The sequence below is a fragment of the Cyclopterus lumpus genome, chromosome 17, assembly GCF_009769545.1.
Source record: "Cyclopterus lumpus isolate fCycLum1 chromosome 17, fCycLum1.pri, whole genome shotgun sequence".
In the NCBI taxonomy this organism is placed as follows: domain Eukaryota; kingdom Metazoa; phylum Chordata; class Actinopteri; order Perciformes; family Cyclopteridae; genus Cyclopterus; species Cyclopterus lumpus.
This window is the reverse complement of record NC_046982.1, coordinates 16,086,835-16,108,710: the sequence shown is the minus strand read 5'-3', so window position 1 is coordinate 16,108,710 and position 21,876 is coordinate 16,086,835. Positions and strand designations below refer to the sequence as shown.

Here is a 21,876-nt window from a genome sequence, read left to right as displayed (position 1 = left end):
TTTTGTCCTCTGCCACTAGAGGTCAGCGTTGTACCATCTATTCATTACAGGTGGAGCCTTTAGGTCCAAAAATATGATCTGGAACTTTGTATTATTATTATTATTATTATTATTATTATATGTGGGTTGTCAAGATTGGAGCAAAAACATAATGTCAAATGTATTCAACAACTATAACGGAAAAAATAGGTTATATGAGCACAAGCTTTTTTCCTCAGTGTGTCTACTCTCATTATACTCTTAATGAAAGAGGTAAATAGTCCCAGGTAGAACAGTTGGGGTGTGGAGCTGCGGTAATTTATTTTCACCACTTTGGTGTACAGTAAACAGAGTGTGGAACATTTTAACATAAACATTCTAAAGTTAATATTGTGAATGGTAGCAGACAGTAGCCTTTTTACAAAAACAGCAAGGTTTAAATTACCACACAGACTCGAGATCTAGTTTTGATTTAGCTCATTTACCCTAATACATACAAAATAAGTTTTTTACATAACTTGCAAACACACAATATATGTAGTTTGTGTTTAGAGTTAATGGAGAAATTAAATCTCACCTGGAAGAAAACCAGCCTCGTGGCGAGAATGAGTACTACAACAACAACAAATAAATGTGACACAGATCAGACTTTGAACATGATCACTAGATTATAATTTATTTATTTTTTTCACTTGCCTCTCAATATTGCCTCCCACTGTCCATTTTAATTAACTGGATTAATTCATTCATTTTAATGAAGTGAAAATGACAAATCTGTACTGACGAGAAACATTGCCATTTCATGCGCTCATTACTTCATGTTATTATACTCTATGCTGATTTATTATGGGCACAAATGATCAAAGATACTGTATATACGAGTTAATAATCATAATAAAGTATATTAACAGGAACACTGAGGTGCATGTGCCGTCAATCATATTTATAATAATGAGTCAACTGAGCCACGTTCTCTGTATAAATACTTTTTTGTTTCTCATTTGTTTTATTTCGCTGTTTTTGAAACAAAAATAAACAAAATATACACTTTCCAAATAATTACGTTTGTCACATCAATAACAAAAAGTGCTTTGATAAAATGTCAGTGGAACAACAAGTGTTCCCAGGAAATGTGACTCCACTCAGCTTGGCAGCTTCTTGACGGGTGTTGAACGAGTGCCGCTCGCTTGCCATTGACTTGACGCCTGATTGACACGTGACTGACACCTACTGACACCTCGGCGCCAGTGCCAAAAGGAGGATCTCGGCCTCGGAGCGATACTCTGTTTAACAACCACGGATGTATAACGAGAACAACAAACACACAAAAGCTTACTTTACCTGTCCGACGTTGAATTGCTGTTGATTTGGTCACATTTCCCCGTTTTGTGTGCTTTTAAGCTTAGATATATATAGAATCTTCCGGAAAACGGGTCCGCGACCCACCAATTGAGAATCACTGCACTAGGGGGTACAATTGAGTTATGCTCCCTTAAAGTGTTCACGGATATGTGACTATTCACATGCGTGTAATGGTTGTCAACAGCATGCGTAGACATACCATGCATGCTGTATAAAATACCAATATATGAATACAAATTGTAAGCATGAATCACGTGCTCCTAAATTAATTTCCCAGCAACATTATTACTAAAGCAAAGCTTTGCTGAAACGATTTCCAAAAAAACGCAATAATTACTCTTTCCTTACGATTCAGAGGTATTGAATTTACGAGGAGTACTTGAAGGCAGCAAAGAAAGCTGTCAGCGGGGAGGCTCCAAGATGGTGGTATGTGTCGCTGCAGCATGTTTCTGATGTAAACAGTGAAGCAGTGTTGCTAACTTTGGGGATTTTTAACCTCTCTTTATATCGTGACAGAAATTTGGGCTCCAGTTCAAAGCCACCCTGGAAAATGTTACTAATGTGAGACCACTGGGCGATGATTTCCGCTGGTTTCTGAAGGTAGGAAAGCTAGCATGCTAACTCTATAACTCTGATATGATGGTCATCATTTTATCATGCAACTAAATAAGGGAACACGTGCACATGTTAATCACATTTGTTTGTTTTTTATTACTGTGTTACAGCCTCTCTCACCTTCTGTCTCATTTACACAAACAATGTCTTTCTTCATTATTTCCCCTCAACGTAGCTGAAGTGTGGAAACTGTGGAGAGATCCCAGATAAATGGCAGTATGTAAACCAAGAGGTAAAGAGATGTGTGTCCATACAGTTCGACATATTTGGCCACACTGTCACTCACACACAGTATCCAACCATTGTTGTTGTTGTCTATTCCATAGGAGAGTGTGCCACTAAAAGGGGGAAGAAGCAGTGCCAGCATGGTGCAGAAGTGTAAACTCTGTGCCAGGGAAAATTCAATTGGTACGAGCGAACATACCATTTGACTCACTTTATCCTTTACTGAGGTAAAAGGTCTAGTGGAAGTATAATATGGAAAACATTTTTTTTTTTACAGATATCCTAGGAGACACAATCAAACCTTATAATGTAAGCAAACATCTTGTTCCTCTGTTTTTATGTAACTAGAAAGTCACTGAATACTTGTCCTCCAGTGCAACTGTAATGCACAGAGACACACACAGCAGTCACTTGAAGCATGACAAATGCATTAAGCAACAGCAGAACGGTGGTAACACGATGATAATTAGGGGGGAATTCTCAGATTTAAAAGGATACTTCTTCCTGCCATTAACAACGCGTCTCTTCCTGTATGTTTTCTGGGTGGAAGGCGGAGGATAGCGAAAGCTTCAAGACAATGGTGCAGTTTGAGTGTCGAGGCCTAGAGCCCATTGACTTCCAACCTCAAGTGAGTCTCTTCATTACGTGTGGCATCGGCCTTTTTCACAGCAGCCATTTTAACTTGTAAAGGAAGCACATGAGTTGCTAATGACATTAACGATGACGCCATGCATAACACCAGGAGCTGAAACTGAAGCGGCTAAATGAAATTCAGCCATCATTCATTTGACCATTTCCACCTGTGATGTCCAAATGTCTTCTTGGAAAACAGCCTATTAAATGTCGACATTTTTAACTTGACCTCACTGTTGATATCTGTCCTGCCAAACACGGTTGCAAAAACACAATTGCTATATTCTATTTAGGGGTATTAAGCATACTGACTTATTGATATCTAATAGGATGCAATTGAGTCTTGTTATTAGATACTCTTGTGCTCCCAGCCAAGTCAAGATATTTGCCTTTTGAAAGTAGTATATAAGCTCCTGAGTCAGACGGTTTACTTTTGGTAGAAAACTCCATAAACTGGACAATGTATATTATCATGTGACTCCTCTCAATTTCTATTCAAACCTACCCCAGGCTGGCTTCGCTGGACAAGGAGCAGAGTCTGGAACACAGTTTCCTGAAATTAACCTGCTAGAAAAAGTAAGTGGAGTGGTCAAGGCCGTAGTCGGAGTTTAGAAATGAGTGAGCGTCATACACTCAATTTCCTGCATTCTGGTGAAAAATGATGTCGTCAAATGCATGGTGGAAATGCATTTATGTAAAGGAAAAGACAAAATTCAGACGGCAGGTGACAATCAAAAGTATATAAATGTAATAGGCTACAAAAATGCTCTCAGGCATTCTGTATTGTTTTCACATATTCCCTGGAGATCAATATGCTAGCGCCTGTTTCAGCTGTGCAACTTGACAAACCCACATTTTGTAAATTTTAGGACTGGACAGACTACGACGAGGAAGTCAAGGAGTCGGTGGGAATATATGAGGTCACACACCAGTTCATCAAGTGCTGATGTCATCAAGTGATGAGCCTGAGGTGGACGAATAAACACTACATCCAAACACCCTCAGGTCTCTTAGTTGCCTTCAAGGATGCATCAGATGCCGATGTGGTGAGGTTTGGATGATGAACATTAACAGGCAGGGATTAAAACCACAGGTTGCCCATAAACTTCTTGGATTAATCACCATATTCGAGGCCTTTTTTCACTGTCTCAATAAAAACAAAAGCTGACAATTTTGAGTTTTGAGTTTTTTTTCTAGGCATGTAGTACCACACTGTAATAGCAAAACTCACCTATGGGATGATAACCAAAAAACAATCCAGGAAAATGTATTACAGCTGTGACCGACATCTATTCAATGAAGCTGGACTGAGTAAAGATGTGCTCTTTAGCAAAAACTAAATGAGGAGCAACAAGAGCTGATTGGAAAGAACTGATTGCTGTCAACCAACAGATGAATGAGGAGAAAAGTAAGATCCCTCACTCTGTTAGTATTGTAAACTATCTAGAAATTGCTAACGACATACAGGAGTGGGGGCTAGATTGTATCACAGTAGACCTTACCTCAAATAAGATAACACTACTTGAGGCAACACTTAGTTGGCAATCATACAATGATCAAATGAACAGACATTGTATAGTAAAACCATTTATTTCATCCACAAAGGCAGCAACGTCCCTCAGGTTAGCCACCTTAACATAACTCTTAAGCACAACAACACTGCACCAATGGAAAAGTGTATTTATATCAAGTTCTAGAAGAGATTAAATACTAACATTAAATGATTTGACACAATAAATATAAGGATACATGATAAAATGATAAAATATGACTAAACATTTTAATTTTTTTCTATACTACACCAGCCTCAAGTAGTATAATAATATGTCAAGTGTCGATAAAAAAATGACAACAACTGGTTGGTTTTTGGAAAGATGGCCTGCTACAGACACCTACTTATTTTCACAAAATCTATACAATCCAAAGCTGACAATAACTGCAATTAAGTTATATAATAATATTTAAAACAAAGAGAACCCTTTTTGTCTTTAGGATATCGCTCACCAGCATGACCAGAGACGGGTGTTTTCTTTCCTTATCGAGTGAGGCATCAGCTTGGACACAAACGATCTTTGCTCTGTGGGTGGACCCTGTAAGTGCTGCTCCTGTCTGCTGTTCACAGATCTCTGTGTGCGCCAGCTGAAAAGAAGCGACCATGTCACCTAGAAAGATGAACAGGGTGTTCGTCATCGGCGTGGGCATGACCAAGGTAGTGTTAACATTATTCAGTTAATATTCTTATTGTCTCAGTCGGCCAGACGACATGCAGGAGCCTCTGTAAGCCTCTGAGTAAGACTTGAGCCTAGCATAGTTGCCTAACTCCAGGTTGCATGTATTGGACATTTTCCTTTTTAAAACGTCTGTTGTTGCGACTATCCAACCGGCCATGACTGTTGTGCTCATATTGGTTCAACAAGTCACCAACACCTCACATTGTAAACATGAGCCGGCGTTAGCTGGCTACCATTGTTGCACTATATGTTTGTATTTAGTATCTCATTTTAAAATGGTTGGAAAGGTAGCAACAGCTCGGGGTTGACTGCTCAACGTACTTTGCTCTGGATTTAATGCCCTTATTTTGAGTCCACAGTTCATGGCCAGTTACAATCTGTGCAAAAGGTCATCTTCTGACACATCCATGCGCCAATCGATTGTTTTCGGCGGATGGCGGTGTCATGACCAGCCTCCTCTCCATCTGATTGGCTCGTACTGTCGGTTCAGCCAATCAGAAGCAGAGAAGGGCGGGTCATGACTTCTCCACTTTAGGAAAACTCTTAACAATTTAGTGATGGGAATTACAGCTCTTTAAAGGGAGCCAGATTTTCCTCTTTTGCTCCTGTTCGAGTTTTTACAAATATTTTTGTGAATGTTAGTTTAGTTTTATGGGGATTCTTGAGAGTGTGAACAGTAGTGCTTAAACTGGAGTATCTTTTCTCATCCGATGAGGTTCATATTTTAGTAGTGCTAGAACTTCTTTTTTTTTTTTTTGGAGGACAATGTTGTCAAAAAGTTCCCTAAAATTAAATATTTATTATGACGAACAATGTAAAATGCATTTATGTACAAATACATGTCCTCACAAAATCTTTTAATTAATCTGAAGATGTTTTGTTGACGATCAAAAATGTACAAATAATGGTGAAAATAATGTTCACAATGATGTATGAGAAAGAATAACAGCAAATGTGTTCATTTTAAAAGGCAGGCTCTAAAGCATGTTTGGTTTTATGTTTTTGATAATGATTAAATATTGAGTCAAGTTCATCACAGCCATTTTATATTAGTGTGACTGACTGAAGTTTCATCTAATGTAATTTCTATAGTGACAGTAATGTTGAATGTTTAGGTTATCCTGTATCCTGTACTAAAACAGATGTGAATGCATATGTTGATTGACACTCACCGTCTGTCACACTTCTGTATTTTGCTGCAGTTTGACAAGCCTGGAGCCCGAGGCGATTATGATTATCCTGACATGGCCAAGGAAGCAGGTGCTTATCTTTCGGATTATGGACGTTGTTCAGTCACTCAAAAGATACCATATCTGAATATCTGTGAAATGGATTTTGATGCATAACATGTGACATTGTGTTTTATTACTCTATGTCCACATCTAGGTCAAAAGGCTCTAGCAGATGCAGGAGTGCCGTATTCTGCCATTGAACAAGCCTGTGTAGGATATGTCTATGGTAAAATGTGACTGTTATTGTTTACCTTTGGCATGTTTTCCACTGAAGCATTGAAGTACCAACTTTTATATCACAATACTACATATGTTCTCACTACACTCTTGTAACGTCCTATATCCTTTGTACTTTAAATACATACATTTTAAACAACTGTGTTTTTGTTCGTGGAAGAAAAATCAAACTCTTATATTATATTGTCTCTCATATTGTAAAAAAACAGTAAAACAAATAAGGAATACCATCTTCTTTCCCATCTCCTATTCCCTCAGGGGACTCCACATGTGGGCAGAGGGCCATTTACCACAGCCTCGGCCTGACTGGGATCCCCATCATAAACGTCAACAATAACTGCTCCACAGGCTCCACTGCACTCTTCATGGCTCGCCAGCTGGTTATGGGAGGTGAGGAGAGCAGGACGCCTTGAAAGTGATAAACCACCCCAAATCCATACTTTGATACTTTACAAAGGATGACACAATTTCACAACAGAGAAAAGTATTGCAATATCCACAGACACTTCTTAAACGACTTCTGCAGATTAAAGCCATTATCTATATTTTAACTGAAACTGTAAACCTCCTTTTGCAGGTCTTGCTGACTGTGTGCTTGCTCTCGGGTTTGAGAAGATGGAGAGGGGCTCTTTGTCCTCAAAGGTATAAAAAAACATGTATGCTTTGTGTTGTTTTAGATGTAGAGGAGATAGACAAAATAACACGTCACGTTACAGTCCACCATATCAGGTGTTTTAATTGTGTCGTTTTTGTCAGCAGCAGAGAATATCAGCTGATTTCCACACTCGTCCTCAGAGGGATACAGCTCATTGATATGTAAATAAAAAACATATCGCAACAGACACTTAGCGTGGCTGCACTTTATTGATACAGCGTCTCTGCCTTTTGTGTTCATTAACAACTCATTGTTATTGAGTGATTTCCTATTACAGGGGGGCAGAGGGTATAGAGTGGGAGAGGGGCTACTGTAATCATTTTTAAAAAGCAAACCTCAAACACAAAAAGGCTAAGCAGTCCAAATGAATTTCACTTGTCACCAAAAAATATAGAAATATATAACAGCATCTATTTTCTATGTTATATGCCAGTATAGATGTGTTAGCTCATTCCAGATATTTATGTCCCATTTGTTTTCTGGCATACTTCTGTTTCTGAATTGCTGAACTTTCTAGAAATTCCAGCTTGTTGGTGTACAAGTGCAAATTCACTACTTAAGAAATACCTGCTTCTAGTTTATGGACAGGACCAATCCAATGGACAAGCACATGGAGGTGATGATCAACCGCTACGGGATGGTGGCAGCTCCAGCAGCAGCACAGTTGTTCGGTAACGCTGGCAAGGAGCACATGGAGAAATATGGTACACGCTACAATAACATCTCTCAAGGTCTAACAAGTGACAGTGATGATGGATGTATCTGGTTTTACTATATCATATACAGGAATGTTTGTGTCGATGTTTGAATCTCCTCCAGGCACAAAAACCGGAACACTTTGCCAAATTGCCTGGAAAAAACCACAAGCATTCCACCAACAACCCGTAAGTTGAACTTTTAAAACAAACTATTATTGCTTCAAAATATCCTTGAATTCATACTTTATTTGTGTGTGTGTGTGTGTGTGTGTGTGTGTGTGTGTGTGTGTGTGTGTGTGTGCATTCATGCAGTTATTCCCAGTTCCAGGATGAGTACAGCTTGGAGCAGGTGATGAACTCCCGGAAGGTGTTTGACTTCCTTACTCTGCTGCAGTGTTGGTAAGAGCTTCTCTTGAAAATACATTGATCATCCTCGCTCGAGTGTAACTCTCAGGACCGGGGTTACATTTGATGAAAGAGCAGAGTTATTGATGACAATTGCCGCAGTTCCTAACACCACCATGTCAGCTCTTCCTGCTCTTCTTCTCTCGTCAGCCCGACATCCGACGGTGCCGGAGCAGCAGTTCTGGCCAGCGAAGCCTTCGTCAGGAAACACCGCCTGGAGAACCAGGCAGTGGAGATTGTGGCCCAAGAGATGGTGACTGACCTCGCCTCCACGTTTGAAGAAAACAGCTGCATCAAGATGGTATGAAATTATCATCATGTCTCACACACCGTCTCTGTTTCTTTCTCCCGTTCTCTGGATCTACATTAAGCTAAATATTTTATGTTTAATAGTATTTTTTTTGTCGGTTGTTGTGGAATTACAATTTTGTTCATATAATTTCAAGAGCGGAACTGCTTTAGCCTTCAGCGGAGAGAGTGGGTCATCCTTTAACCACACAGGTCTGATCCCCGGCTCTCTTAAATGCTTGGATGAGTGAAATTCAATTTGTGTAAAAATTTTATTTTCTATGACCATTGAAATAATGTTTCACTGTCAACAACGCCGATAGAATAGAAGGGCTATATTTATTTTATACTTGGGGCTTTAGTACAATGCAGTGAGTTCAGGCTCTTTATTGTCCTACTTATCCTTTCCTAATGTACACTATATTGTCACCTTCAGATCTACGAGACAGGGTTGTCCTCCATCTCCACTCAGGTTTACGGTAGCACGTAAACCAAGGTGACTCAATTACCTGACCTTTTTAAAAGCTCATTTATGACTGAGATAAACTAACCTTGTAACCAGAGAGTTGGCCAAAGAGCGAAGCCCTACCGCGTACGGCAGCATGATTATGACCCAAATGATTACAAAAATGTTAATAACCAGAGCACTGCTTTCTCTTCCATGTTGTGCTACATTCCAGCTCATGTACAAATCTTTGCATCAAAAGAAGACTACGGTTGTTCTTCACTTCACTTGCTGTAGACAGTATCTTACTCTTCTATTCAGAAACCATCCTCAAAGGCTATATAACCTTCAGGGTGTGTACGCAGCAGCAGCATGGCAGCTCCCCTAAAGGGAAGCCAAGACATCTTGAACGCCCCCTGGTTGGCTGATGGTTTAGGAAGCGGATCTAAGGAGATCTATCACTTAAAAGTCAGTATTGCAGTTGCTCATGTTTATTTTAATTGTGGGAAGCCAACATCTTGATGGTGAATAATATTTGATTTAATTGTGCAGCCCTAATACCGTGATACCATCTTGAAACGACCGATTACTTAGCTTCCATCCTTATTGTAGTAAAAACACAAGGAAGACATATTTAGGTCACTATTATAACAATTGACAACATGTTTGAGTTAAATAGTCCCAAGCTCCTGAAAACAATAAAGGAAGACCTCAAGAGATGGATAAATTAGTCTTCATCATTATGGGGAGAACAGAAATGACCTGTAAGGTATCTTTGTTGTGATACCTTTGTTCACTTCCTTATTCTTCCTTATTTATGGGGTTTTCTGTTCAGGTGGGATATGACATGTCTCGGTCGGCTGCCAAAAAGTGTTATGAAGCTGCAGGTCTGAAGCCCAGTGACGTCAATGTGGTTGAGCTGCACGACTGCTTCTCAGCCAATGAGCTCATCACGTATGAGGCTCTGGGACTGTGTCCAGAGGGTAAGATGTCGAGCGGGAATGGATGCAACAATCACCTGTCCTTCTTGCACCTGAGTTTAAGTTTCTACTTTTATGAGAAGACATAGACATAAACAATGTGCCATGATTAAGAATATCCTTATTGAGTTTTTTTGGCCCTATTGTTGCTTGGCTTGCCCCTTGCGATTTAAAATACAGAATATAGCGCTCCTTCAAGATCCATTCTAGTGGGAGATTCAGTAACAACGTAAACCGAAATATTAACCTGTTGATTGCCTGTTTTCGAACTGAGGGACATGATTCAGAAAGGCCACATATATTACTGAACCATACAGGCATGACAGGACCATTGTACATGCAGGAAGTTGGTCTCTAAATGTTGCTGCTGCAGGGAAGCACCGAACCATAGTTGGGACTCAGAGCTTCATCTCTGATGTTGCAGAATATGTACATGTACTGTACAAGGATGTACTTGTAATGCACAGGTACACTTTGATACTTTGACACTCAACAGGTCATGTCTTTGACTGCAGAGACGTGTTGGCGTGTTCTATGTAATGTCCAGCTCAATACATTTTATTCTCAGGCATGACGGAGCCTTCCTGACTGTTAGAGATAGAAATACTTTTCAGTGTTGCATTCTACGTAATGACATTAGTCACACCAACTTTATAGTGTTTTTAGTATTTCTTATATATGTTTAGGAACTTATTATTTGATTCCCATTCTCACATCTTCCTTATCTAAAAAATTTACAAATTAAATATTCTGAAATAGTTTGCTCTAATCTTTTGTCTTTTGTCTTCACTTGTGATTGTTTTCAAATTTATAATATTCTAACAAATAGAATCACATTTTTCAATATACTATTTATAAACAAATGTTTGTTTTGATATTACAATGCATGCATTTACGATGTCTTATTAACCTGTTGTAATATTATTCTCACTGTTTTGTGATCCTCAAGGTAAAGCAGGAGAGCTGATTGACAGAGGAGACAACACATATGGAGGAAAGTTTGTGATCAATCCCAGTGGAGGTCTAATCTCTAAAGGACATCCTCTGGGTGCCACAGGTAGGTCAAGCCTCTGCCTCCTTAACGAAAACCTTGTGTCATATAGGAGGAGAAGGCACACAATACATAATCCAGGCTGTAAGGGAGGAAAAATGCCAGATCGGGATCTAAAAGCATTTGTCGCTAATGTTTAATTCTAACTTGATTGGAGCAGCGGATGAATGGGATTTGCTTCACTGTACACAAGATATAAAGAATTGTGTTCATTGTGACGTGCATGCTGTTGTAAATCTTCAAACTTTGCCAGACAAAAATCCCCAGTGGCCACTAGGTGGCGTGTGTCACATAGTGATGGCTACCTTGTAACTGGGTAAGCCTGCCTGTGAGAGGGCAGCAGACTGAGGCTTTGGCAAGCCTCCGCTGTAATCTCTCATGTCAAACTCTAAACGGTGCAGCCGACTCTGCACGGCCAACATGTTTCATGTTATACATAGGTTTGTTTGTGTGCGCTCACACATACACGCACTGATTGCTGACAACAAAGTGAAACTCTGCTGTATTCTCCTTTGTCAATAATTTCAAACAAAGCATTTGATTTGACCCAGTCTAAATCTTTCTTTTATTTATTATCTGTATTGTGTTTATTTTTCTTTCTCTCTGCCCCCCTTTCCTCATACCTCATCAATACTCCCTTTATCTACTGGGTCACTCTCCCAGTATGCGAGTGCCCCAGTCAACTCTAAGCTCTGATCCATGGTGTTGCTTCTAATCTTGAATGTCACCTCTCACCTTGGGAGCAGCACTGTGAGCACAGATACAGATGGCTGTGTTGAAATGAGATCCAGGGACGAGTGTGTACGCAGTAAATTTAACAATTGAACAAGCTGAAAAGGCTTGTGTTCATCAAACGTGCATTTGTGATTTTCTCTCTTTAGAAGAATTTACTAGAGGACGATTTCTGAAATGTTCCTTTTCATTATGTCTAAATAATATGTACGGCCATATCCTGAGGCTCTTTATTTGAATAAATAGCCACGCCTGCAGTACATTTTCCAATTTGCATTTAGACAAAGTTGAGAGTTAAAAGTCGGACACAATCAGCAGTTCGACTCTTGACAGGAACCGTCGAAAAATGTAATTGTGTTTGTTTTGGAGTCAGCAAATGTACTGTTCACTCTCACTTCTCTCACTAACATTGTTTACAGCTGCAAAAGGCAGCTTTGGCAGAAAGACAATGTAAACAACTAACTGTTGAGCAAAGTGGAGCATTCAGAAGCTAAAGCAACCTTTTGCCTTTTCAACTTTTATAGTGTGAGAATACATCAGTGTTGTGTTTGCAGCTGGTTTTTGCTGCCCTCAAGTTGTCAAAATATCAGCTAAAAATAAATATGTTTTATGACACTAGTGCAGTGTCTATACATGGCTGTAAGGAATGGACTGAATGCTCTCAATAACCGCACATTCACACAACATGAACAATACACCTGCCATGACCTACAGCTGCGTCAAAAACACACCTCAGTCCAGCTACTCGCGGTAATAAGCACCAAGGAAACATGTCGCCGATGTGGTGGTACGTTAGTATGAGAAACGTACAACATTTTAGTTGCAATAGCAGAGTGGTGCTGCTCCTGTAGATTTTCCATTTGTGTTTGTTGCTCAGATATCATATCCAGCATCGATGTAATGTTAATATCCATCATCCATTGGCAAAAGTGAACTGCTGTCAATGAGACGTGGCTTGTAAAGGTCAGCGTGGACGACCTGCTCGACTGAGTCCCCAGAGCCCTGAAGTCGCGCCCCCACTGCTGCACAGAGCGCTGTTTGTTTATTTATTTTAAATTGCACCAAATTCGATCGGGCACTCCCTTGGGTCCCCAGTAACACACATGCCGGATGAACGATTCTTGAAATGTATATCAGAGGATGGACAGACGGACAGAGCTTGCTTGCTTTATAGTGAGATAGTCAAATAGATTCTTTTATTCTGTTAAAAAAATGCACCTTAAAAAAAATTGCAATACTTCCACTTATGCCTAGTACACCATGTATATTCTTTTTCTAATAACGACATTTCAGAGTCTAAATCAATCCATAAGTCAAAACATAATGAAACCAACTGTAAAAAACAAACAAAAAGCAATTCCCAATAATGACATCTTGCACTGTATTTTTTGTCTTTCTCCCTAATGTGATGATACGTGTTCAGCTATGTTTACAGCGTCGATAACCATAAATGACATTGCCAGCCTACACATCTCCCTCTTTTCGTCTCTTAGGCCTGGCCCAGTGTGCAGAGCTGTGCTGGCAGCTCCGAGGGCAGGCTGACAGGAGACAGGTCCCGGGGGCCAAAGTGGCCTTGCAACACAACATTGGCTTGGGAGGAGCCGTCGTTGTCACACTCTACAAGTTGGGATTCCCTCAGGAGTCCAGGTGAGAAAGTAGTTTCCAACGATTTGATTTTAGTTCAGTTCTATGTAGCATTTATTTGTATTGGTCACGAATTTTTGCAGTCTCAAAAAGACAGATGATCTGCTGCTGCTGATTTTAATACGCCAGAGGCATAATGCATGAGCTATCTGTATCTATATTCCGTAAAACAATTACAGTTCTCTAGATGCACTACGTTGCTTTATCCACTGTTCCTATTTTGCAATCTAACATCAAGATTGAAATGTGTACAGCCTCACATGCATTTGAATCATCATGCATTTAAAAAAATGTTTTTTACCTGCTTTCCACAGTTCCCACATTGGCGCAGTTCCCACCAGCTCAGCCAGCGGCCTGGAGGGGTTTAAAGCATACCCGGTCTTCAAAGAGATGGAAAAACATCTGGAGAAGGTATCACAGCCCATTGTCACCAACAAAAGCCCCCCTCACACCTTGAGCATTCTGGCCGAGACGCACTTTTTTTTTTATGTCGAAATTCATTCATTCAATCGTATGCGAAAGAGATATGATCTTTTTGTCCCAGGTAGCAAATCCACCTCGCCCCTTTTTTAAAAACTATTTCAGTTGGACAATATTTTTAGAACGAGGCCAGAAATCCGAGCATCCTTTATTGCAGAAGACTCGAATCTGAAAGATTATGACTTTAATTACAAAACCATATGACTGTGATTTAAAGGATTTAAGTGGTGAAGTATACTACTATTAGGTGTCAAACGCATTCTGAATTCCCTGCAGGAAGGAGAGCAGCTTGTCAAGAAGATCGGTGGAGTGTTCGCCTTCAAAGTGAAGGATGGACCAGATGGGAAAGAGGCGACTTGGATGGTCGACGTGAAAAATGGCAAAGGGTCTGTCACCACTGACCCAGGTGTGTATATCAGCGCAGGTGTTGTTGTATAATATTTATTCGTTATTTTGTTTGCAGCAGTAGTTTTAAAAAAAAAAAATGTTATAACATTTTTAAATTGATAAGTTTTGCCTCATGGATGTTGTATTTTTATATTCTGTTCAGGACTCGCAGTAGGTCTGAAATTGCTGTTAAAACAATACATTTTCAAGACTTTTCTCTGTCATTTTGACATATGAACATGATGATGAATTGCATGGCTTACATAGACCACACGATATGTCATGGTTTGTATTGTGGAAGTAAAAAAAGAAACAGGGTTGAACCATTTCCTTTGTTCAGCTTTTTTGTCTTTGAAGCTCAAAAGAGAAATAGGTTCAATCCTTTCAGATAAATCCTGGTTTAAAAAAAACTTTTAAATTGAGAAACTCTTCCCTTTTTGTAGGGGTGTTTTAGGGAGTCTCTTGCTAAAACAACTAAAAGGTTGAGATTTAATTGATTTTCTTTGGGAGGAGATGTGTGAGATTGCTTTGGCTGTGTAGTTGCAATTCTAGTAATTTATCAGTCTAGTAAAACTCACCGGCGAAGCATTTAAAGCAGTTGTCATTTTCAACAGTCTTCATCACAACAACTATCTTTTAAGTGTGTCTGATGTTTAAAGCATTTTTGATATGCCAGAGGCACACACACACACACACACACACACACACACACACAGAAATAGCCCGCTGGCTGATTCCATTAGGCTCCCTTATCTTGTGATGTTCTCTGGTTCCGAGACACTATTTCTGAAGTCCCATTAACTCATCACCAAACTCATTGTTCAGGAAATGGAAGGAAACTTCAGGGGAATCTTAATATGCTCTGTCACAATAGATACATAATTTTATTTTTACTTTTGTTTGTATGGTATGAAAGTACTGCATTTGTATTTGGCAAGTAAGAAATAATCTAGACTTCTAAAAGAAGAAATAACACAATCATTACACATGAAAAGACAATGAAATACACTCTTGCTCAATTTGCTTTTCTGGCTACAGCCTTACTTGTTATTGACCAGTGGCTTAGATAATATTGTTTCTATCTTAATGCTACACTACATGTTCCTGTTGATCGATTTAGCTTTCTGACCCACAACATAAATGCACTGTGTTGGTGTTGGCATTTATGTAAAATATTGTTTGCACTGTCCGACTGAGAGGATGGCTCAGGACAATAAGACATTCATAACACATATTACACAAAGGTTCTGCAGCAAAAAAAGAAAAGAAAAGTGTGCCATATGTGGTTGTATGCGGCTTCTTTGACAGGCTGAGGGGTTGGTTCAGACGGTTTGTTCCAGAAAGCCTCAGAACAAGGCAGGGCCAATTTTCATTATGCTTTTAAGATTGTTGCTTCAGTGGAAGAAACAGCATTGTATGATGTACACAACATTGCACGCGTGGAAGTTAAATCTAAAGGCCACGTGTACTCTTAAGTGCTTTCTATTTAGAGCATTGCAATAATGGCTACTAACATTCTCCTCTTGTGTATATCCTCTTAGCACTTAGGGGTTATTTTTCCTGAGTGTGTGTGTGTGTGTGTGTGTGTGTGTGTGTGTGTGTGTGTGTGTGTGTGTGTGTGTATAAGGAACAGTAATGATGCATTTGTTTCTGTGTGGACATCTTTTAATTATGATTCATTTGATATATTGTTGGAGTGAGACGAGGTGAAAACACCTCTTCATTTTCTTTCTTTCAGGTAAAAAGGCAGACTGCACCTTGTCCATGAGGGACGAGGATCTGCTGGAGTTGATGACAGGAAGGTTGAACCCACAAACGGTATGTAGTTCTCACAAATATGCAGGATCGATTTACAAACAATTGACGATCTCCATTAAATTCAATCGTAGTTTAAAAAAAAAAAAAGAAGAAATGCTGATATCAGCTATCATCTAATTCTGTGGTTGGTTCGTTTGCTTTCACACCATAAACAAACTCCACCACAGGCCAGTTGGGAAGGGTCCTTGGTCCAGTTGTTCAGTCCAGTTGTTTAGTTTGGTTGACTGCTTTCACACCAAACCAAGTGATGGAACTAAACTACACACTAAAAAACGAAACAAAAAAAAAGTACCCGCGTTTGTTTTCACCAACCCAAACAGGTTATGTGTGAAAGCACCCTGAATGCCCCAGATTTGTGTTTTTAACACACTAATGTATCAATCCATTAAAAAAAGTAATAAAAAGCTTTAAAATGATTTTTTGAGCAGCCAAACTCATCGGTTGTCTCTTCGCATTAACATATATATTTATTTTCACCTTTAGCTGCCAGTTGCCTGTTATGTACTAGAAACATCCTGGTCTGCCACCTGGTGAACAACTTAATCCACTTGATTGGTTTCTGTACGCACACATTTCCTTTTAAGTCGATGTTGATTCTAGCCAATACTTTGCGTCAATGTCAACACGTGGAAATGAACTGTTCAGTCCAGAACACCCCAAAGAGACAGAGGGATGTGAGCACTGATTGGTCAGTTCATTGGTCAGTATCATGACACAAAGTGTGTTCACTTGAAACACAATTTAGCACTTTTATAGTGGCTCACTTAAAAGCACATTTTCCAATATGTCGTTGGATTTGTTTGAAATTGCAATCTGATGAAGTTAGCCATTTTAATCTTAATCCTTTTTAACTCCTTGTCTGCAGGCCTTCTTCAAAGGGAAACTGAAGATCACTGGGAACATGGGCATGGCGATGAAGCTGCAGAACCTGCAGGTCACTGTGGGGAAGGCCAAGCTGTGAGAGCCGAAGCTGGCGTTGTGTCCTCTGAGCACTTCAAGGAAACATTTGTTGGAAAAGTTCATTCCTCCGATTGCATTTTGCTCATGAACAAGCTCAAGGAAAACTTTCATTTGATCTCGAGAGAAGTCCCATGACGTTTTAGTTCCAGCTGCTACTTTGAAATCGGAGCATAGAATATATATAATTTTAAATATCCTGTTATGTTGTTAATCTTTTTGGCCCACATCATCTTAAAGTCTGTCATTTCTGAAACATTCATAATCTCTAATATGCTGATATGCAACATATGTGACGCTCCTCCATGTTTGAATAATCATGTAGTCAAAACACTCAATGTGCCTCTAATTTCTCTCTATGAAATTAAGATTGTGGTTTAAAGCCATTTTTGGTCTCCACCATTTTGATAGATCATGTTGTATTTAATATACGCCTGTACATGATTGCAATTATCTAATTTAACAAAAAAATAAAAAAATTTCAGACAATAACAACCTTGAAAGTTTTGTTTTCCTTGAAGTAAGGTTTATATATCGTCTTACTTAAAAGACTTCACCTCAGTGGCCTAAATGAAGAAATAGATATGGCCTGTTTTCTGTACCAGTGTGTCCCACTTCCAGTGAATAAGATAAAACATTTGTATGTTTCTTAGTATGTGTATGACATTCGGCTCAGCGCATGTCGGTTGTTAATTTTGTGTTAACTTGATCCTGACTTGCTCTGACGTTGTGCATGTGAGATTGAGGCGGCCGCAGGTTTTAGTGCCAGACACCGCAGTGGCTCTCCACTAACTGCATGACCCAGGGCATGATGGGAAAAATCCTATTTTGGGTGGTTGTAATACTTACTAGTCTGAGGTTAAATCTAAAAACATATCTTCTGTGATTGATAATTATAATAATAATAAAACGTATTTCTTATAACCTACATCAAAACGAGCATCAAAGTGTTTCACAGACATCAAAAGGACAAAGTATAGCATACAATGCAGATTACACACAAGTTTCCACATAAATATATACTTACAAATGATGTGAACAAATCCTGGACCTAACAAGATGTAGCTGTTCCATCTGAAGTCCTGTTTATTCTTTGAAGGCGGCTGAAAACATTCCGACTTGATCGCAGCCTTTTTCTCAATGCCGCCTGCTGCCGTTCACATTTCAGGCGAGGTGCAGCTCATCTCGAACGGGCCTAATGTGTCAATGTTATGGATTTGTTATGTTCTGGTTTGTCTCTAATGCGTTGTGTCTTCAATCAAGCCCTCCACGGTGCACCTGTGGAGCCGCCCAGTAAAGGATGCTTGTCTGATCTTGGAGGAAAGTCCAACATGGACCGAAGCGTTAGCGATCTGGCACTAGCACTCTCAATAGAAACATTTCCAATCCAGATTCTAGTCTGGATCTCTTTTTGTTTTCTCCAAAAAGAGATCCCTCTCTTGCTTTTCCACGGACTACCGCGCCAGAGGATACGCCAAACAAAGAACAGCTCAACCCCGGAGAACCACAGCTTGTCATAAGGCCATGATGCTTAAATTCTGCATCCAAATGATAAAATACTTGTTCATATAACAGTATCGGCTCTGTTTGAAAGTGGAACTGTGTTACCCATATCACCACTATCAGGCTTATACACTTCTCTACTAGTTCTCACTGAGTAGCATTCAAACTAAAGGATTTTATTTGTTCTCTCCCCCCCTCCGCCCAACCACAGGGCCCTTCTGCCAGATCCAGCCTGCGTTCCTAATTGCTCCTATCTGTCCGACTCCCTTTAGCCCACTCCCCATCTTGTCCCTTTGCCAAGTGTCCAGCTGGCCAAATGGTGATGCTCAGATGCTGCACAAGCTGCACGGCTGGCCTGCCTCACTGACCATTAGTAGTGGGCTAATGGGTCTTTAGGAGATATATTGTAACAACACAATGTGATGGGGTGGGACGAGGTGAACCGCAATAAAGTCAGCTGAGGATTTTAAGTCCACTTTACCTCAGCTCAGCCTCAATCGAATAAATAACCTTGGCTCCAAGTTCTTCTAGAAATTAAAGGTATATATTGGACCTAATTTGAATGAGACCCATCAATACGGTAAAGGCCTGATCTTTGACATTTGTTTGTTGATTAAACTTCTGCTTACAGTGTTGTACATACACAATACAAAAAACACTAGAGTTCACCACCTGACTATAACTATGTCTGAAAAAAATGAATCCTGCAACTGTAAATATAACAGACACCGGTTTGGACGTTGGCATCTGTCTTGCAGAAATATAGCCAGCAGTCGGCACACAGAGCTGGACTGTGTCTAGCAGCACATTGAACAGATTGGGGACGTATAGTTAGATTTATACATTGAGACAAACAATTACATGTTCTGCCTTCTGACCTTTTGGACACAGATATTATATAAATATTATATCCAACCAAAGAAGAGTTATGTATTCTTAAGAGTTACGTTGTCATTACAGCAATTACAACTTTTTTTCCCCCTCCAAAAGGTTATGGCTTTGTATATTCAACAAAGCTTTACCTCACGTATACTTTGGTTAAATAATGAGATTATTTTGTATCAATGTTTCTTAAAAGCCAAATGAATACAGTTATTTGGACTTCTTTCTTCTTTATTTGCATTCAATAACTATAGTTCCCATGATATTTCGATACAGATATCCTTTCAACTTTCAACAAAGCGGTGCTGAAGAAAGCCTGCTTCTTTCACCAATTCTTCTAAAGCAAATACCAGGGATGTTGTAGATATTTGATAACACACTCTTTCTCTTATAGGTTCAATTACGTTGTTTTTTTCAAGCATCTGACACAGGAGAATTTAAAGATAAATTTAACATAAAGGGAAAGTCACTGTGCCATCATCCAACACGATAGCCTTGCTTTAAGATAATGAACATCTTCTGTACATAATGTTCTTATGTTCTGCTGTTTAGAAGCTGCCATATTCAGTGCATTACAGTCACTTTAATGCACAGTTCTCCCTTGAATTCAAAAGGCTTGTATTTGTTATTGGTTTCTTTTGTTTAAGATGTCTCAAAAAGGCAATGTCATTGTAATCATGCTGGAGAAGATGAAAAGGTTTGGGACACTCCTTTCAATCTGTCTCATTATTTAGTCAGTGATTTAGCCAATGCACAAGGTACCTTGATAATGGTGTTTCTCTGATATTTAAACCCAGTCTTGCTCCAAGGCAGCTATTGTTGCTCCTGCTCTGAGCTTTTGTTTTGAATCAAACCATGTGTATGGAATTGATGTTATAGATACAGTATTTGGTGCATTAAAGTCCTTTAAATCCTTTATTGACATGGTCCTCTTTAGAGCGTTCCATAGTGCACATCAATATTGAAATATCAGCCGCACCAAATTTTTATAAACCATCCTTGCTCCCAAATAAACTTGGTTTGGAATAAACCGGCACTCTGGTAATCTTTTAAATCTCTTCTCTTGACTCAGCGAACGTGACATTTACTCCGGTTAGTTAGTAAACAGCTGCTTGTCGGTTTGCCTTTAAGAGAGAAGATGCAGCTTGTCAGATTTATATTTGAAATATCATATACTTTTACTATATACTACCTTTATTGCACCTGTAGTTCTTGTAACTCAACCCTCATTTACCCAAACCATTGAAAATAACTCCAATAGTATACTATTTGAAAATCTTTTTATAATTGTCATTTCTTGATGTTTTCTTTTTTACAGAGTTGATACATTTTTTATAAATTGTGGACTACAGTTTCTTTTTTACAAATACAGAATGGCAGCTCTTGACATTTTAGTAAAATCTAAAGTTTTTTAACTTTTAAAATACATACATGTACAGCATATATCACATACATATGGACAGAGTTCCGAGTATGACCTGTGATTGTCAACTTGTGTTGTTTAGTCTCAGCTGTTTTGGGGGTACGTCTTCAGTGCACTGGTCCCACATGCTTCTCCTTTGGTCGTTTAAGGCAAAGAGGAAATACAATGGGGGGCCTAGACAACTTAACATGACTTCAACACAAGGGCAAATGCTCGTCTTTGATTTCATCGCGACCGCCATCATCTTTTTGTCTTGATTCTGGCAATGACCGTACAGTACTGCAAGTATGAGGCAGAGTACCCACACAGGACAACAAGGCAGAGAAGAGAAGTGTAGGGAAAGGTGTGGCTGGGAAAATGGGATGAATTGGAAATAAACAATTTCTTTGCCAAAATATGAGACCTTTTTTTTTCCCTGAATGTGACCCAAACGGTTGCATATGTGTGTGTTAAAGTAACAGTTTCTTATTAAAGCTCAATTATCTTGTATTGTCCCACTCTTGGTTGTGCGCATTATTAAGTCAGTTCATTTAGTGAGGAATGCTTGAAACTAATATTCTGCAAAAAACATACCAAATCAGATCAGAATTAATAAAAAGAGATATGACTGGACATTTTCTGTCCACATGGCGATAGGTTCCTAAAATGATATCTGATTTTAGCTGATTTTGATATCTGATTTTGTGCTTTCCATCTCCGCTCCTCTAAATTGGGATGACTCACACAAACCTCAAACCTCAAACCTTGAACAGGATGAGCTGTCACTGCTTGTTCCAATACATATCTGATAAATATGTACACACACAAACATACACAAATGTGGGTTGTTATTTAGGTTATGTAGAAAAACAAAATCGTCTTTTTTTTTCCAGGGTCATATTTGTATTCATCCACCCTGGGCTGCTCTCGGCTTCTCGGAGGGGAAATGCATGTGAACTTAATCAGCTCAATCTTTAATATGTCTCCCTCTCCTGCAGGTCCTGCAGCTGTAGACGTGTCAGTAGCTGTTGGCAG

The 21,876-nt window shown here is 39.3% G+C and overlaps 2 protein-coding genes across 2 annotated transcripts; both read left to right on the top strand.

The window, feature by feature from the left end:
* Positions 1-1,734: 1,734 nt before the first annotated feature.
* Positions 1,735-3,985, top strand: czib (CXXC motif containing zinc binding protein). Its single transcript, XM_034555748.1, has 8 exons — positions 1,735-1,767; positions 1,858-1,941; positions 2,132-2,188; positions 2,283-2,364; positions 2,459-2,490; positions 2,732-2,809; positions 3,325-3,390; positions 3,684-3,985. The coding sequence occupies exons 1-8, from the start codon at positions 1,762-1,764 to the stop codon at positions 3,759-3,761; spliced, it is 483 nt and encodes a 160-aa protein (XP_034411639.1). The 5' UTR covers positions 1,735-1,761; the 3' UTR covers positions 3,762-3,985.
* Positions 3,986-4,628: 643 nt separating this feature from the next.
* On the top strand, positions 4,629-17,533 carry scp2a (sterol carrier protein 2a). The gene is made up of 16 exons (XM_034556393.1): positions 4,629-5,023; positions 6,248-6,305; positions 6,432-6,503; positions 6,773-6,904; positions 7,092-7,156; positions 7,747-7,877; positions 7,994-8,053; positions 8,180-8,266; positions 8,423-8,573; positions 9,841-9,988; positions 10,935-11,042; positions 13,262-13,415; positions 13,727-13,823; positions 14,169-14,298; positions 16,018-16,097; positions 16,963-17,533. The coding sequence occupies exons 1-16, from the start codon at positions 4,970-4,972 to the stop codon at positions 17,056-17,058; spliced, it is 1,623 nt and encodes a 540-aa protein (XP_034412284.1). The 5' UTR covers positions 4,629-4,969; the 3' UTR covers positions 17,059-17,533.
* The last annotated feature ends 4,343 nt before the right edge of the window (positions 17,534-21,876 follow it).

Coding starts and splice junctions, on each gene's coding strand:
- czib (XM_034555748.1), top strand. Junction 2,189..2,282: donor GGCAGTATGTAAACCAAGAG/GTAAAGAGATGT, acceptor TCTATTCCATAG/GAGAGTGTGCCACTAAAAGG. Junction 3,391..3,683: donor AAATTAACCTGCTAGAAAAA/GTAAGTGGAGTG, acceptor TGTAAATTTTAG/GACTGGACAGACTACGACGA.
- scp2a (XM_034556393.1), top strand. CDS start 4,970: ATGTCACCTAGAAAGATGAACAGGGTGTTCGTCATCGGCGTGGGCATG. Junction 8,267..8,422: donor CTTACTCTGCTGCAGTGTTG/GTAAGAGCTTCT, acceptor TTCTCTCGTCAG/CCCGACATCCGACGGTGCCG. Junction 8,574..9,840: donor AAAACAGCTGCATCAAGATG/GTATGAAATTAT, acceptor TTTTCTGTTCAG/GTGGGATATGACATGTCTCG.